Source organism: Lepisosteus platostomus, chromosome 12, assembly GCF_059453375.1.
Source record: "Lepisosteus platostomus isolate fLepPlt1 chromosome 12, fLepPlt1.hap1, whole genome shotgun sequence".
NCBI lineage: Eukaryota > Metazoa > Chordata > Actinopteri > Semionotiformes > Lepisosteidae > Lepisosteus > Lepisosteus platostomus.
In genome coordinates this window covers 38718618-38735438 of record NC_142622.1, presented here as the reverse complement: position 1 = coordinate 38735438, position 16821 = coordinate 38718618, and the positions used below count along the sequence as shown (strand labels likewise).

Here is a 16821-nt window from a genome sequence, read left to right as displayed (position 1 = left end):
TATTTCAATGTGCTTTCCGCTAACATAGATTATGATGCGCATTCTAGATGGCTACATCTGTATTTACAGTTTTATGTATCTCACCTAAAGGCAGTGGGTAGATGATGAAGTAAGACAAAACAATACGATTGTGCCTTTTCACTAATGCTTTCTAAAACAAACATAACAGTTTATACAGTAAAAAGCTAAGCTCTACACATCATTTCTTTTTTAATCTAGCATTATTAAAGTAAAATGGGTGAAGTAAGGAGAAATGGCAAATGAATAAAAAATAAAAACATTAGCCCCAGAAGTGACAGATTAATTTTTGTATTCTTTGGATTAAATCTTAATGATAATTTTCAGTGGTATTTGCTTCCCTAATATTATAATGATTTTGCTTTTGATTACACTTGTAATTTTCCTCAGCATTAAACCAAGACCTGACCCTTTGATACATATCCGTTACTAGTATATGTAGTTTTTTGTTTCCTTGTAATTAGCTAATAGCATAATTAAAGCCAGATATCTAGTGATGTACTTTCACAAAACATTTTCACTCTAATTACCCAACAGGAGATATCATCAAGTACCGGTGTCTACCAGGATTTACTCTAGTTGGGAATGAAATTCTAACATGCCGACTCGGGGAGCGCTTACAGATGGATGGGCCACCTCCAACTTGCCAAGGTTGGTATTTGAATTAATTTGTACAGAATTTATTTGGATTTATTTGGTATTCATTTTCTATTTGAGCTTGTGACATATTTTGCAATATATTTTATTGTACTTTCTCGTTTCATTTACTTTTCCCTCTTTGTATCATCCACAAAATTCAATGCATCCATCCATTTTCTAACCACTTTATCCTATACAGGGTTGTGGGAGAACTGGAGTTTATTCCAGCATGTAATGGACACAAGGGAGGATACATCCTGGTTGGGACGCCAGTCCATGACAGGGCACACACAAACAGAAACTTGCACATACTTTCTCCAGGGCCTGTTTTCCCAAAAGCCAATTAACCTACCAGCATGTCTTTGGACAGTTGGAGGAAACCATCACCCAGTGAAACAAACAACATGTACAAACTCAATGCCCCCAAGGAATTAAACTCAGTGCCTTAGCACTGTGAGTCAGCAATGCTTACCACTGTGATACACAAAAATATAAGACAAAAACTAAAGAAAGACTGAACTTTCTAAGAAATGAAAAATTAAAAATGATATATTGATATATTGTTATTTGGAATTAATGTGACATCCAGATAACAAAGTGCATTCTGTATTGCACTTCAATGAAATCACCATGGCATACTAATATAAAATTGAATATGTAAAATGATATTGAGCTTTCAAACAGTTTTGAATGACTAGGTGTGATGTTATTGCACCATTAGAGCAGATGAAATTAGTTCTACAGAAGAATTTATATAACAATAGTAATAATATGTGGTTTATGTGTGCTATCCTTACAGTGCAGTGCCCTGCCAATGATATGCGGTTTGATTCCACGGGAGTCATACTAAGTCCTGGTTACCCTGACAGCTACCCTAACCTTCAGATGTGTGCTTGGAGTATCACCGTGGAGAAAGGATACAACATCTCCCTGTACTTTGAGTTCTTCCAGACAGAGAGAGAATTTGACATTCTTGAAGTTTTTGATGGTACTGCTCTTAATCTTTTTTCACACACTGAACCTTTCCTGAAGTAATTAGTTTTAGGACTAAAGATACTAATACACTGTGTAGCCAGCTTTCAGAAATGTAGATTTTTTTTCCCTCAAATGGTTACAAGTTATAATACTCTCCAAAAAGCAGATGTGACAAGATATGTCATACATTAAAATGTTTACCTCAAAAAAAGTCTTGTGAACTTTGAGATAGAAAAGTATGTTTATGCATCTTTCCTTGGGGTCTGGGCTTACATCTGACAGACATACTCTGGCCATTTGTTTTTTGAAGTGATAATTCTGCCCAAACTTAAAGCAGAGCTTACGTATGTAATGTAAAATTCATAGCAACTTTCAGTGCACCTTCTTACTCGCTCCATTTCAGTCAATAAAGGAATTCATTTTTTTTTTCACTCTATTAAGGGCCAAACATTCACAGCCCAACACTGGCTACACTCAGTGGGGATTATCCTTCTCCTTTTAATATTACAACAACTGGGCACCAACTGTTTCTTCGCTGGTCTGCAGACCATGGGACAAATAAGAAGGGGTTCCGTATCAGATATGTTGGTGAGTATCAAAGTATGTATCCATTTAATAAATATATTTTAATTGCATTTTATTTTTTCAATACCAACTGGCATGCAATGATGAATGAACTAGCTGATATTGCTCTGCGAATGGCACTAATAGCTAAGCATGAAACTTTAAGATATTTGCATGTACCTTTTTTAGTTGTTGACCATTTTAGCTGCTATTTTTGTACAATGAAACACACCATTAAAAAATCATATTTTTCTTTACCTTCAATATGTTTTGCTGATTTTCAAATTGCAGAAATAAAAGATGAAAAGAAATAGGGAATTGCAATTAAGGTTCCAAGTTCAACTTAGTGTACTGTATAATTAGAAATTTCTAACTTTTTTAGCACCCATGAAGGTGGTAGGTTGTTTTAGAAGCTGCCTAGCCATTTTGTTGAATTTCCTCGGAACGTTTAAGAAATGTCTACATGTACTTTTATGGTAAATTTTTAAAATAGTTCTGAATATTTACCATTGCAAACTTTCAGACATGAAGATAGTAAGGTCAGGTTTAATGATCCTAAATTCCGATGATTTTCATTTGTTAAATAATGATAACTACCAAATGTAAATGAGAGTAACATGCTACTCTCATTGTGCTTTTGTGAAGTTCTGGCTGCAGTACTTTTTTCCCAGCTGGAGCCTGTATTTGAGAATGAGATGCAATTAAAAATTCAAAAGTTTAAAATGAATAGCTTAAAATTTTAAAAATAGCCCAGGCAGAGGAAGAGAAAGAAGAAGGTATCCTTGTAATATATGAAATGTGCATATTAAAAGTATGTCCTTTCTTATTGTAGTACTGTAGATGATAGCAGGAGACAGTGTGAAAGCTACAATTCAAAAGAGTCCAGTCCCTGAAATTGTCAGTTACTCACAATCCGTCCTCCTCTAAGAGTCATGTCTGCCTGTTATTTAGTGAAAAAGGGCTCCTGGACATCCTGGAAAAACATCTATAGTCATAACAAATTAAGGAGGCAACTGGTTGATAATCAGCAGTGGTTTTGATTTTCCTTATAGGAAAAATCAATGTGATTTTTAATCACATTGCCAATAGTTTAGGTCAGCCTAAATATGATGAAGAGGTGTTCCAAGTGCTGAACCCATCATTTGTGAGAATACTGTACCAAACAGACCAATAAATACAACATTGCAGTCCAGGAGGATTGTAGGATAACTGAGATAAAAATAAACTAAATCTAAGAGACCAAATACTTCACGTGGAGGCTAGGGGACTTGTCAGGTCATTGCCACACAATGACCTCAGTATCGGCGCAGTTATGGAGAAAAAAAACTAGAACCTGGGGATTCACAGAGGTAGTGACAGGCGTGAATAGTCTGGAGAGAAGATGCTAGTGGGTAAGTTGAAAGTCTTAACTTATTTTAGTACATTTAGGGAAGAACTGATGGTGTAGCTACAGGCATGTCCTAAGCAGAAGTGTTAATACAGGAAATATTGCACTTGTGTTCTTGATTTTATCCCTGAAATAAAAAGATATGCCAGGGCAAGAAGTGTGTAGGTCTTTATACCACTCAGAGTGTGTACGATCTGCTCAAGAGGTCTATGAGGAACCCTTGGGTTGTTCTGATAGTTTGTTGTGATTGCAGAGTAATATTTCATCCTGGCAGCAGTAAGAGCTTGTTGATAGAGGGTGATGGGCTTGGTTTTAAAGTACTGCATCCTCAACACAGGTCAGATGGTCTTCAGAGAGGGAGGAAGAGTCACTTTATAAACTATAACAGATGGAATAAGGCAGCATGGGCCAGAGAATCCTTTTTTATAACTTGTGTTTTTTTTCTGGACTTTGGAGTTCAGAACAGCTTGGATGCTACTCAAACAAAAAAAGATACAGCCCATATTAATAGGCCCACTCTTTCTGCTTTGTAATCTTCAGGAATAAAGGTACCGTATTTGAATTCCTTAAGAAAAAAATAACTCTCACAACTTGTGATCTGTTTATTTAATCCTTTTCTTTTAAAGTAAACATTTCTTTTGAAAATAATGATTGCTTGCTTCTTGGTTGGAAGACTTAAATGGTAGACAAATTCAAGGATAAAATGAGATGCTTTGCTCTTCTTTTTATGCTTTCAAAGGCTGAAATGCTGTTCAGAATGCATGAAACCTGAAGCCTCAGGGTCTGCAGCATAACACTGTTATATTTGTGAGTTATTTGAATTTTAAATAATAAGTGCCATAATTGGTTTACACATAAAAAATGACATGCAGACATGCAAGAAAAAGGGACGATTTTATTTTTATTTTTTTCTTACTTAACCGTCTATCTTTATCATCACAGGATCCTTGAACAAGCAAGCTCCTCTGTAAAAAATGCAACAGCTTTTATTGAGAACATTGTCCTTTAACTTACATGAAGCCTCCTTCTTACTCTTACTTTACAAGTATTTTAAGTCTGCTGTAGAATGTAACTATAAACACCACTAATGTCAGCATCTTCTCTTCACAAGGTCTTAATTTAGCAAATTATGCAGGTGGAAGAAAGATGCACATTCCTAATATGGGCTTCACATGAAAATACATGGTCCAAAGTAACACTACGTACATTGAAACATTCACCAACCAGCTAATCTTGGGAGCCTATGAGCATAGCTTCAGTCTTGTCATATTTTATCTTAGGAAAGTTCTGTTGCATTAGTATTTTGATATTAGACAGACAACTACAGTAATATGTAGAAACTGCATGAGTAGCATGTGATTTGGCCTCTGAATAGATCTGAATGTCATCAGCATAGCAATTAAGTGGAAGTATAGGATAGTGAAATATTTGACCAAAATGCAACATGTAAATACTTAAACTAAAGGTCCCACCACATAGAACACCTTTCAAAAAACCCTTGTGGTAAGAAAGGAAAATCAAGAAACATATCTCACAGCTTTTAAAGTAGTTAGGGGAAAATGTTTTGTTAAATCTTATTAAACTGCTTACTTTCCAAATTTCCAAGAAGGCACTTTTATGCTGAGAAAAATATTTTTAGTGGCTTTATAAGAGAGATTTGAAGGACAAAACCAACAATGTTGTGCATGTGTATTTTCTGAAACTGAGATCCTGGCAGTAGATCTTAGATTCAGAGATTAGATTATGTTTGCCTTCCCATCTTAGTTTGTACTCCTAACTTTATTTCTTGATTTTGTGCTATATTCATCCCACTACTGTTATATAATTGGAATGGAAAATTGAAGTATAATAACAAACCTAAAACAATGCATTAGACAAGAAAGAATTTGATCCCTCATTCTGCCCCTTTTAATTGTATAAATTAAACATAAAATAAACACTGAAGTAGTGATCACTTCAGTAGAGTTAAATAAGTAAAATATTTGCAGTTATCAGCAGGAATTAGTTCTAAAGTTCCAAAATACCACCTTCACCAAAAGCAAAAAAGTACTAAAATTGCTTTGGAACATAATCTTCCATGGGTATAGGCTAGTAAGAAATCTGTTTTTTTAGGAACCTTATTTTAATTCTACAGTTAAATTTTAGTTAAATTATTTTGGGGGGGATTTCAGGGAACAAAAGTACATAAGACTAAAATCCTGAGAGATCAGAAGTGAAGTGAAAAACAGCTGTGTGGAGGTTCATAGGTACCTCTGGGGCTGATACCATTTTCTCCATAAGGATTTTTACATCTCTACATGCTGATGCCGAGGATATGATTTTACAGACCTTTTATGACATCCCTGGCTTAGAGTCTAAATGCAGCCAACTTGTTAAGCTCAAATCATTCACCTGTCTGTCCAAGCATATGTTCTAACAGCTGCCTCCATTTTTATTAATTTTAACAAAGTGCAGAAGCAGAAATAAAAAGAAATAACATAACAAAATCAAATTCATTTGAAACCAGGTTAGCTTAATTTGCCCCCCAAATCACAAGCTTCTATATTTCAATCATGATATAAAATTTAGTTGTAACTTGATTTGAAATATAGATTTGAACGAGGTAACAAACATTTTTTAAAAAAACAGCATACTTTTATTTTTCCCTCCACCGTTACAACTTCTCCTTTTTCACAAAATAAATGGGTAATGTATAGATTTTTCTAGAAACATACAAAATTGCAATTTGTGGCTAGTTCCTCACTATCTGTTCAATATAAAATGTGCAAAGTTACTGCTCTGTATATGTTTCAACAGATGCTCTGTAGTAATTTAGACTTAAATGGGTTTTGAATTTACCCTGAGGTAGTACAAAAAGTCATTTCTGTTCCATTATATTGATTTCCACTGCCTCTTCAGTTTTTTACAGAATACATGGAAATACCATGTGATCATTATCATTCTGTGACGTAGTGTAGTGTACTTGCCTAAGTTAAATTAATAACGGAGTTTTATTATGGGAGTTACATTTTTGAAGAAACATTTCTGAAGTTTTATTTTTAGTTATTTAAATCTACAAAACACTACTCACCACACAATACAAACTGTAATTGTTAAAAAATGTTATTTTGTTAAAAACAGCACAATGAAATGCCACTGTTAAAAAAGACTATTGGTGTTAAGTGTTTACATCATTTGTAAAATATGTTTTATAAATGTCAGACTCATTACCAAGATGCCAAAAAAAACTTCAGTGTAACAAAAATGACAAAATCTGTTTCTTGCAGTTTTTTAGCATGTTGTAAGTGTTTCACAAAATATATCACCCAAGATTGCAGTAAATTATAATTGCAGCTTGCAGCAATAAAGAAAACTTATTTTAAGCAAAACTGAAATAATTTTGATTTTTATGCAGTAAATGCCATTTTAAACAGCTGGACATATCTTCTGAATTAACCATGACATCATTTTTGACATGCATTTTACTTATGTGTCTCTGTTTTTAGGGTTTATTTTCTATTGTCTTTACACATGTAATAATAACATATATGCATCATCTCCAGAACTACCTTGAACATACAGTAAATACAAGTTCCAGAATTAAGGGTTTAGTTGGTGGGTGTTAGCAGTGATGCATATATCCACCCATTCTCAATGCTTTATCCAGTACAGGGCCACAGGCTCGGGAGCCTATCCTGGCAAGCAATGGGTGCAAAGCAGAACGCACCCTGGATAGGTTGCTAGTCCATCGCAGGGCACACATAGACAGAAACACACACATACTCACACTAGGGCTAATTTTCCCAGAAACCAATTAACCTACCAGTATGTCTTTGGACTGTGGGAGAAAATGGAACGCTTGGAGGAGACCTACTTGAACATACTAATTCCTCACAGGTAGCCCCCAAGAATTGAACCCAGGGCCCCAGTGCTACAAAGCAGCAATGCTAATCTCTGCTCCACCATGCCATCCCGATGCACACAATTCAGTGAATAATACCTTATTAATGAACTTAAGAATGGTCTGGAGAAGCACATACAGTACATCATGCATAATAAAATGGGTATAGAGTAATTGGATATAAGATACAATCAAACATTAAAAAGCAGATGCAGCCAGTACATTAGTTAGTTCATCTCTATTGATGTTTTATTTTGTGCATCCTCTTCATGTCTTTGTTCTTTTTCAGCATGAACTTGTGCATGCAAAGTGGGTTTTGAAGAAGAGTAAGGTTTAAAAATGTTTGACTTTTGCAATGAACTACAGTATGTTATATTAGTAAGGGTTTTAATATATGAATTTATTAATATCGCATGCCAGCTCTTAAAATTAATGATGCATTTCTGTTTTTCAACATTATATGACTATTACTTTTAATAAAAATACTGGTGCCGGTTTTTAAATTCTCCCACTAAAAATTAAGCAACGTCTCACTTTAATAGTTCATCATTCCATAAACATAAGCTCCTTTGCTAACTATAAACCTTTATGAAGGTTATTAGTTTATTATTACTTCTACTGTTTTCACAGAAATATTTACTTTAAAAAATCAGATCAGTGATAATATTATATATCTTTACATGATAACCTCCATTTTAAAAATCCCATTATGTGTGTTATATTGAGTTCTTATTAAATTTGGCACAGTGTTCAATATATCTGAGGCAGCATGATGGGTGAGCATTTAGCATGTAGGTTTAATTGGCTAGTCTGAATTCTATTTCTCCATGGCCTCTAAAGGGTCTGGTATCACATCCAGAGAGAAAGCAGTCATGAGATCTCTTTTTTGCTTTGTGCCATCTGCTTCCAGGACTCTTACCAGGATAAGAGGATTTCTGGTAATGAATAGATGGATTAATGTTATATACTGTATGTTTTGTATGTATTGTCCACTAGAAAACACAAGTGGATTCAGACACACATCATCAAACACAATGCCCTAATACAAGTACAGATCACTTACCATAATTGTCCAGCCTGACTGTGAAGCAAAAGGCAGGCCTTGATGTAATTGTGTAGTGTACTACAACAATTTAACTGATGAAAAAGTGAACCTTTTTTTAATCTCTTTCTCTTTTCTGATTCAGATAGTGACCAGGTCTTTGTAAGACTTCCACTTGTCCTCTGAAAATAAAATGAAATGAAATTCAAATAGTCAAAATGTGAAGGTGTTTGAACCACATTAACACATATACCTTTGGGTGTTCCCCTTTCATGTTGAAATACTTCATAGCCACTTGCTTTCCAATTAATTTAGTTTTCAGAAAACAAGAGGGAGCTATATTGAAAGTGCCATAATCTGAAAAAAAAATGAAAAATGATATTATTATATAAAAGTTTTTTAAAAAAGATTAGATATACCTTTAACACTTACATCATAGTCAGGTTGGACACCAATTAATTCATCATAATACCTCAAAATTACATTTTATGAGGTTTTGATAAAATGTTACTATAATATTTAATTACTATAAAAATATGTGGGCTATGATGATAATAATTTACTAATCCATTTTAAGTTAAAAATATTTTTTTAACTAAAAAAAAGCATTTGATCAATTACAATTAAAGCCTCTATTTATATATGAACTAAAGTGTCTATGAATTTGTTGTTTTTTATATTACCTTCTTCATATTTTTTAATAGCTCATTAAATATGAACATAAATACACAAAATGCCATAAATAATGTTACAAAATGACACATAATGGGATTTTATATAAGTAAACATACGATGCTTTTAACAGGAATAACCAGGAACTAACATTTCACTTTTCAGATTTCCTGAGTTCGTGAGAAGCAAGCTGGAAGAAAATGATAGCAAAATATAACATTCCAGAAATCCATTCTCATTCACTCCAGCTTTTTATTATTTAATTAAAAACTGAATACAGCAGCTTAAAAAATTAAGTCTTTAAATATGTGTGTTGACAGTGAATGTACAATTATATGGAAATTGCTTGAAGAGAGATTCTATCAAATATTTGCAACATGTGGAGAAACCATATGTTGCTCCTGAAGCAATTTGGAATTATTGCATACATGGGTATGACTACTTTGTTGTACGTCCAGCAGTTATACTCCATTGTAGATAGCGGAATGTGTTCTCTAGTAAAATAAACAGTGATTTAGGATTTAAATTGCTAATGATTCCTGTTATTTGTTCAGCACTGTATTGTAGCACTCCAGATTCACCTGCTCATGGATCGATCATAAGTCAGACAGGAGGTCATCTGAACAGTTTGGTCCGTTGGGCTTGTGATCGAGGCTACAGACTTATTGGAAAAAATACAGCTGTTTGTAGGAAGACACCCTATGGATTTTATACATGGGATGCTCCAGTTCCAGCATGTCAAGGTAAAACAGTTCCATTCAGGAATCCTTTCTAGAAACGTTCATCTTGGTGTACCAGCAAACTTGTATATTAAAGCACATTGAAATGGGAGAAATGCCAACAAGCATAAAGGTGTATGGTAAAGCATGATGCATACAAAAACTATGACAAAATAAGTGCATGGAATCCGCATGGTATAACAGTGAAAAACTGACAAATACTATAAGCCTTTCTGCATGTGCAAGCTTATTGTATATGGGTATCTAAGAAACAATTCTGATGGCTATGCTTGCACCTGAGGGCTCATACATGGTAAAGATAAACAATAGAAAATGTGAAATTTGTTTAGTAGGTTTTACATCTGATATGTTGTGGAAGCAAATAAGCTTCAATGTCTGGACTGCTCCGTTTTTTGTTTCAAGGAAAAAGGCAGATTTTAATGTTACATAAAGAACTAGAAAATCATGTTTTAAAAAATGCAAACATTCTTTGAACTAAGTGCCAGAGTTGTTTATCCGAAGTTAAATGATGTGAACAGATTTTTTATTCCCCTCAGAAAAAATGGAAAAATTGCGGTAATATTAAGTGACACTTAAATGGCTTTATGAGTTTCCCTCAGTGTCCCAGGGTACAATGTTTTCTACAATAATACTAAAACAAACCTACAGGTTTTCAGCATCTGTAATCATCAAATAAAGGGATGCAAAACTTTTTGTTTTCTAAATCACATTTTCAATGTGACACTGCCTTTATAACTAGCACAGTATATGTACTGATACTATATAATCTTAAAATATTTATGTTCTGATATGACCCCAATGTATATATCTACTTACTATCAGTAAGAATAATTTAATTTTCTTCATTTGGCAACAATCAATTAACCAAACGTGGAACGTTCATGTCAATCTCTGTCTGCCCCAGATGAGATTCAATCTGAGTCACTTAGTGGCTCAGAGCATACCCAACACCATGTCCTAGATGGTGATGGTACCACAAATCTGGGTCTTCTGACACTGGAGAATTTTACGCTGTCACGTTCTATAACTGGATTAGTGCAAGTGAGCCCTTTTAGGCACTTATTTGTGACTTCCCTGGCATGCCACAACATGTGTGTGAAGGACTGGTGATCTTATTTACCTGGCACGAGGTCCAACAGATCATCAACTCTGGGAAGCATTGTACTGTAGTGTGCATCATTTCGATTCTGCAACCATGTACATATGCTGTACCAATGCTGCACTTCTGTTTGAGTAGAATTTGGGATTCTAAAGAGAAGTAAAAGAAGGTATACAAAATAGAATTGCAAGCAACAAGAACATTAATAAATTAGACCCCTTTAGTACTTATACTGCTTTGATTTAATAATAGGTTTGAGCATTAACGTGTCATATGCACCCTAGCATTATATGTAGGCTTTTGTTTACTATATTTTGATGTTAAACTAATGCATTATGTTTTTAAGTGCAGTTCATTATACATGCAGTATTGTATATGACAGAGCACCAGCACAAAAGGTATCTCAGCAGTTAAATCCTAACTAATTAAAAACTGTTTCCTTCTAAATCAGTGTCTTTGAATACTCTTTGAATAAATTGAGATATTTAAGTATGTTTAGAGGCTTTTTATATTTTTTTTTTACAAAAAGTACTAACTTCCCAATTATATTAAGTCTTGCAGGTTTAATATGAACAAATCTGTTTCAGACAAGGTTAAGATCATGGCTTTGAAAGTTTTTCTTTGCATTGATTTGAATGTCTTACTTCGGTAAATATTGTTTCCACAGATGAAATATGGATATTTTTAAGATTGCCACAGAAACATACTCAACTAATTGCAAAATTATGTTTTTTACCTGCTAATTTATGTCAAGCACCGTATACATCAATATTGTACATTGGTTTGGTTATGCACTGTATCTAGATGATAGATTTCTAACATGTTCTCTACATTTTCCTACTACAATATTGAGAAAAAGCAAGTTCCTTGGATCAATCAACTGCCAGCAACCGAATGAGCTAGACTGACCAAACAAACATAATGGTTCACTTGCTGCCTTTCTTATATTTTTCTATGTATTGTATGCTTTTCATATTGTTGAAACGGGTGAGTGAAGTTATATAATGTACATATTGTAGTTGTGAAATTATGGGTTAACGCAGCAGATCAAATTAAGCTTTGATTTCTTCTGTCTTGTTTTTAGCTGTTTCCTGTGGTGTACCTAAAGCGCCAGTAAATGGAGGTGTACTGACTACTGACTATTCCGTTGGTACTCGTGTAACCTACTTTTGCAATGATGGCTACAGGCTTTCGTCCAAGGAGCTTACAAGTGCTGTTTGCCAACCAGATGGCACATGGAGCAATCATAATAAAATTCCACGATGCTCAGGTATGCAGAAGGCCTTCTGAGAAATTTGTATGCCAGAAATGCTTTCTGTTCAAAAAGTAAATGAATAAATAAAAGGTATGCAAAGATCATTTTAAAAACATTTGCATTTTGGTATAACCTTCCCTGACAGTCCTTTAAAGAAAACAGCACTGTTAATTGCCTAGGTAGGTTAAACAATGACAAAAAAAATACACTACCAACATTTTGCTTTTTGATTTATGTGATAATTCAGCACTCAAATAAGTGGAGTCACTTTATACTTTATATATGTCTCAATTTGCATAACTTGGGTGTATATATATTTGAATTTGTGAAATACAGTAGACGTTATTTTTTTATTTGTAAGCTTTTATTTTTTTGTATTTCTGAATAACATTAGATATAAATGTATTCATAACAATACAATATTAAGATTAATTCAGTTTTTTTACTGTGGAAATTGGACTTGCAGTATTATTTTTTTTTTCTTTAAAGATCAATGTCGCAATGCAATGATATGCATAAAGTTAATGGAAATACTTTCTTTTCTTCAAGTTGTCGTTTGTCCCAGTATTGGGTCTTTTTCACTGGAGCATGGGAGGTGGAGGATAGTGAATGGTTCTCATTATGAATACAGAACAAAGATTATTTTTAGCTGTGATCCTGGTTACTACCGACTGGGACCCGTGTCTATCCAGTGCTTGGCTAATGGGATATGGAGCTGGAGAAATGAGCGACCCCACTGTCAGAGTAAGTGGAGGCAATTTTTCTATTCTAACAGTGAAAAATACTTTTTATAATATTTTCTTTTTTTTGAGGAGCAGCTTTAACACTAGAAATTGTATTCAATTTCCATCAATAATATACATATGGGGGTGGCATGGTGGTGTGGCTGCTGCTGCACTTCTGCTGCCTCACAGCTCTTGAGTCATGAATACAATTCCAGGCTGGGGTGCCATTAGTTTGCCTGTTTTCCCTGTGCTGATGTTGTTTTCCCCCATGAGGTCTGGTTTTCTTTCACTTTCCAACAAGAACCAGGCTAGGTTAATTGGTGTCTATAAATTGTCTCTGTGTGTGCGTGTCTGTGCCCTGCAATGGACTGGCTTATCTTGCAGGATGTAATCCCAGTTTGTGCCCCATGCCTGACAGGTTATGCTCTGGCTGGCCAAGACCATCTATAGAATGAAGCGGATATGGTTATTGTATGGAAGGAAAATGTGTGCTTGAAACAGTTTGTAGGAGGTAGAAGAAGTGATTTATATTGAACAGAAACAGTAGGTGATTTAGAGTATAGAAATTCATATAGTGCAGTTAAAAAAAACAGTGTCTTCTACATTCAGCTTGAATAGATGTGGATATAAGCAAAGTTCCATTTTATTAAATTTCAGTATTATGCAACTCAAAATAATTGTATATAGTTATTGTTTGCAAACAATGGTTGATTAATTAAGTGTAAAACTTTAGCAACATAGGTACGTAAAGAAGCAAATTAAACCATTTTCACTTTTAGACATCTTGCTATTCTGAAAATAATATAAAACAAACTGAAAAGTGATCATAGTTTGTTTTTCCATAATCTTTTCTCTGGTATTTGATAGATGTAGACTATTCTTTAAAGCTGACACATTTGCAAGCTTTAAATTGCTTTCTATTGCAGTTATTTCTTGTGGGGAACTACCTACTCCTCCTAATGGGAATAAAATTGGAACACAGACAACGTTTGGAGCTACAGCTATTTTCACCTGTGATGCTGGCTACATGTTGGTTGGATCAACAGTAAGGGAGTGTTTGTCATCCGGACTGTGGAGTGGGTCTGAGACCAGATGCCTTGGTATGAGAATCTTATGTACAAGTTTAACATCTTTAATTTGTTACAATCACATACCTGTAGTAAGAATCTTTAAAAATACAGCATCAAATGTGAACATTTGTATTAAGTAATTAACAGTTTTGACAAAATCTGCCTTTAGGAGTTGTGATGGAGTATTCTCCAAAGTATGCTCATTACAAACTTTTGAGTGGTAGTGGAATATGGAATTTTTCATAATTTGTGAAATTATGTTATTTTTCATAATGCACAGTCCATAGTGAATATTGACTGATTATTCCATTTTATATTATAAACCCACAAGTCATTGTACAAAATAGGAACAAATCAAGGTACAACATTAAAAAAATAATGTAAGCTGTAGGAAAGGGAAAAAGAAAAAGGAAAGTTAAAATGTTTTAGCCTTATTACTGTTTCTTCCTACTAGATTTGTCATTTCAGTTCCTTGGTTTAATTGACTAATGTGTTACTTTTCCTTGGTTTAATTGACTAATGTGTTACTTTTCAACATTCGATAGTAAAACTAGCCTTAAAAATGATTAATTGAAAAGTGTTGCAGTACCATTTTGTAATTAAAATTCATTACTCATCAGTGGTAAATATACCTGATAAATATTCTATTTTTGTATTCAATCTTTAAAAAAAAGTAAACACCAGAAAAACATTTGTGATTTTAATTGTTGTTCATTTTTTCCTGTCTAGCTAGACATTGTGGTGTCCCTGAACCAATTGTTAATGGTCAAGTGATTGGTGAGAACTTTGGTTATAGAGATACCGTGGTATATCAGTGCATTCCTGGATTTCGCTTGATTGGCTCTTCTGTGCGCATTTGTCAACAAGACCACAACTGGTCAGGTCAACTCCCAGCCTGTGTGCGTAAGTGACAATTTTAATAGCTATGGAAAGGACTCAACTCCTCAAATGTTTTTCCATGTTCAGTTAAGACCTGCTTAATTAACAACCCACGTAATACAAATACAGCGTATCATGAAAATCTCCCAGGGCTTTTCGTCACCTGTCTTCTGTAAGAATGTTTCTTTTTTTATACATTTATAAAGAAAAAGACAAGTTCCCTAACTTGGTGGAAAGTGCTTCATTAGTTAAACTCAAACTGTTATTAATTTTAACACTTAACAGTACATATAGATCTGTTAACCCATTAATACAGTGCAATGTATAATTATGCCATGCTATTATTGGTTATCCTACTGCTCATTTTTGACATCCTTGGTCAAAATGTTAGGTCATGCCTGCACCTTACAGCAAAGAGAGATTAGAGGATTGAAGAAGTACAAGTAGGTACAAGTAAAGGTTTGTTCCATGCAGAAAAGAAAAGCGACACAAGAAAAAAAGGTTTATTGCATGCTGAAAGGAAAAGAAAAAGTTGACACCTGAAGAAGGCACCACTGCTAAATCGTTATGTCTCTTTTTCTTTTCAGCATGGAATAAACCTTTACTTGTTCCTCTGGAGATAAGAGGATGATTTGAAACATTTGTGGAAATTAAAAATGCTACAGTGTTTATATACTGTATAGATGTTATATATTCGTAACCAATGCTAATCAAATGAGCTCCACTCAAAGACATATTAGCACTTTTATCACCTTTTAGTCTGATCTCTTTGGATTTCAGACGATAAACGACAATGTGCTTAGTCAGTTCCTGGATGATGAGAGTTCTCCAGTGAAAAAAAAAGTTGATGCTGCCAATGGTACTTTTAGATCAGTATGTGGTTTGATTCGCTGTGTACCAGAGTTTTGTAAGCAATGTCTCAGTGTTGTAACCAGCATTACATTGGTGGACAGTAGATGAAGTCCTTCGCGTGAGGCCATACAGTATACCAAGGTCTCGACCACTTGGTCATAAAAAAGTATTTAGCATGGTGCATATGACTGTGTTTTTCACTCTGGTTTTGAACAATCACTTGATCCACTTTCTGTCTAGTGGGTGCTGAATTTAAGTGGTGGATTAAATGGATCTTTCCATATGTTTCTAGCACTTGGGGATCCTTTGGGATGAAAACCTCTATATAAAAACAAGGGTGATTATTGTTAAAAATTGTAAAAGTTTTCCTGGGTTTTTGTTCATGTACTTTCATATGTAAAAACATAAAATATGGTCTGCTGGTTGCTGAAATTAATGTTCTGAAAATGAACATTACATGCAGGTAGTAACTGATCTTTTCAGGAATTAAATACACTAATATAATACAATTTTTTTTTATTTTTGAACACTGCATTGTATGTAGTTGGAAAAATGTTTAACTAGTTTAGATCACCCATAAAACTGTATTTTGTTTTTCAAAGCTTCTGTTTTATGGTGGAGGAGTGTACTTTAAATGTTGAAAACAAAGAGAAGGTATAATCTTTCAGAAATAGAAATTTATGGTCATTGCATTATTATTACTAAAATGATTGGTGGAATGATTTGTTAATCTAAATGTTTTAACAGAATATACTGTGTGCTGTGTTTTTTTTCTGTGAGTTTAATTGAATAATTTAAAGCCTGCTATCTCTTTTTGCAAGTGCAATCAACTGATGTTTTTGTGTTACATGGAAAGTGGTACCCCAGAAATGTATTATTTCCATTTTAAGTTTTGTCTCCAAGATTGTATCCACACCTCAAATACACTGTGCAGCAGATACAATTTACAATTTATTGTAAATAACAACACAATAGCAAAAACATTACTCCTGTGCAGTGCTTTTTATATTGTGGTATTGAATAT

At 34.0% G+C, this 16821-nt stretch overlaps 1 protein-coding gene across 5 annotated transcripts in view; it reads left to right on the top strand.

Annotated features, from left to right (window-relative positions):
- The window catches only part of csmd3b (CUB and Sushi multiple domains 3b), a 561056-nt gene that overhangs the window by 487576 nt on the left and 56659 nt on the right, over positions 1–16821 (top strand). For 3 of the 5 annotated variants that reach the window (XM_088601884.1, XM_088601882.1, XM_088601880.1), the window contains 8 exons: positions 556–669; positions 1457–1645; positions 2074–2232; positions 9732–9920; positions 12101–12286; positions 12821–13015; positions 13923–14096; positions 14796–14969. In XM_088601884.1, the coding sequence (XP_088458010.1) occupies positions 556–669; positions 1457–1645; positions 2074–2232; positions 9732–9920; positions 12101–12286; positions 12821–13015; positions 13923–14096; positions 14796–14969 (1380 nt within the window). The remainder of the gene's footprint in view (positions 1–555; positions 670–1456; positions 1646–2073; positions 2233–9731; positions 9921–12100; positions 12287–12820; positions 13016–13922; positions 14097–14795; positions 14970–16821) is intronic. The other 2 variants (XM_088601883.1, XM_088601881.1) reach the window with 1 other exon arrangement.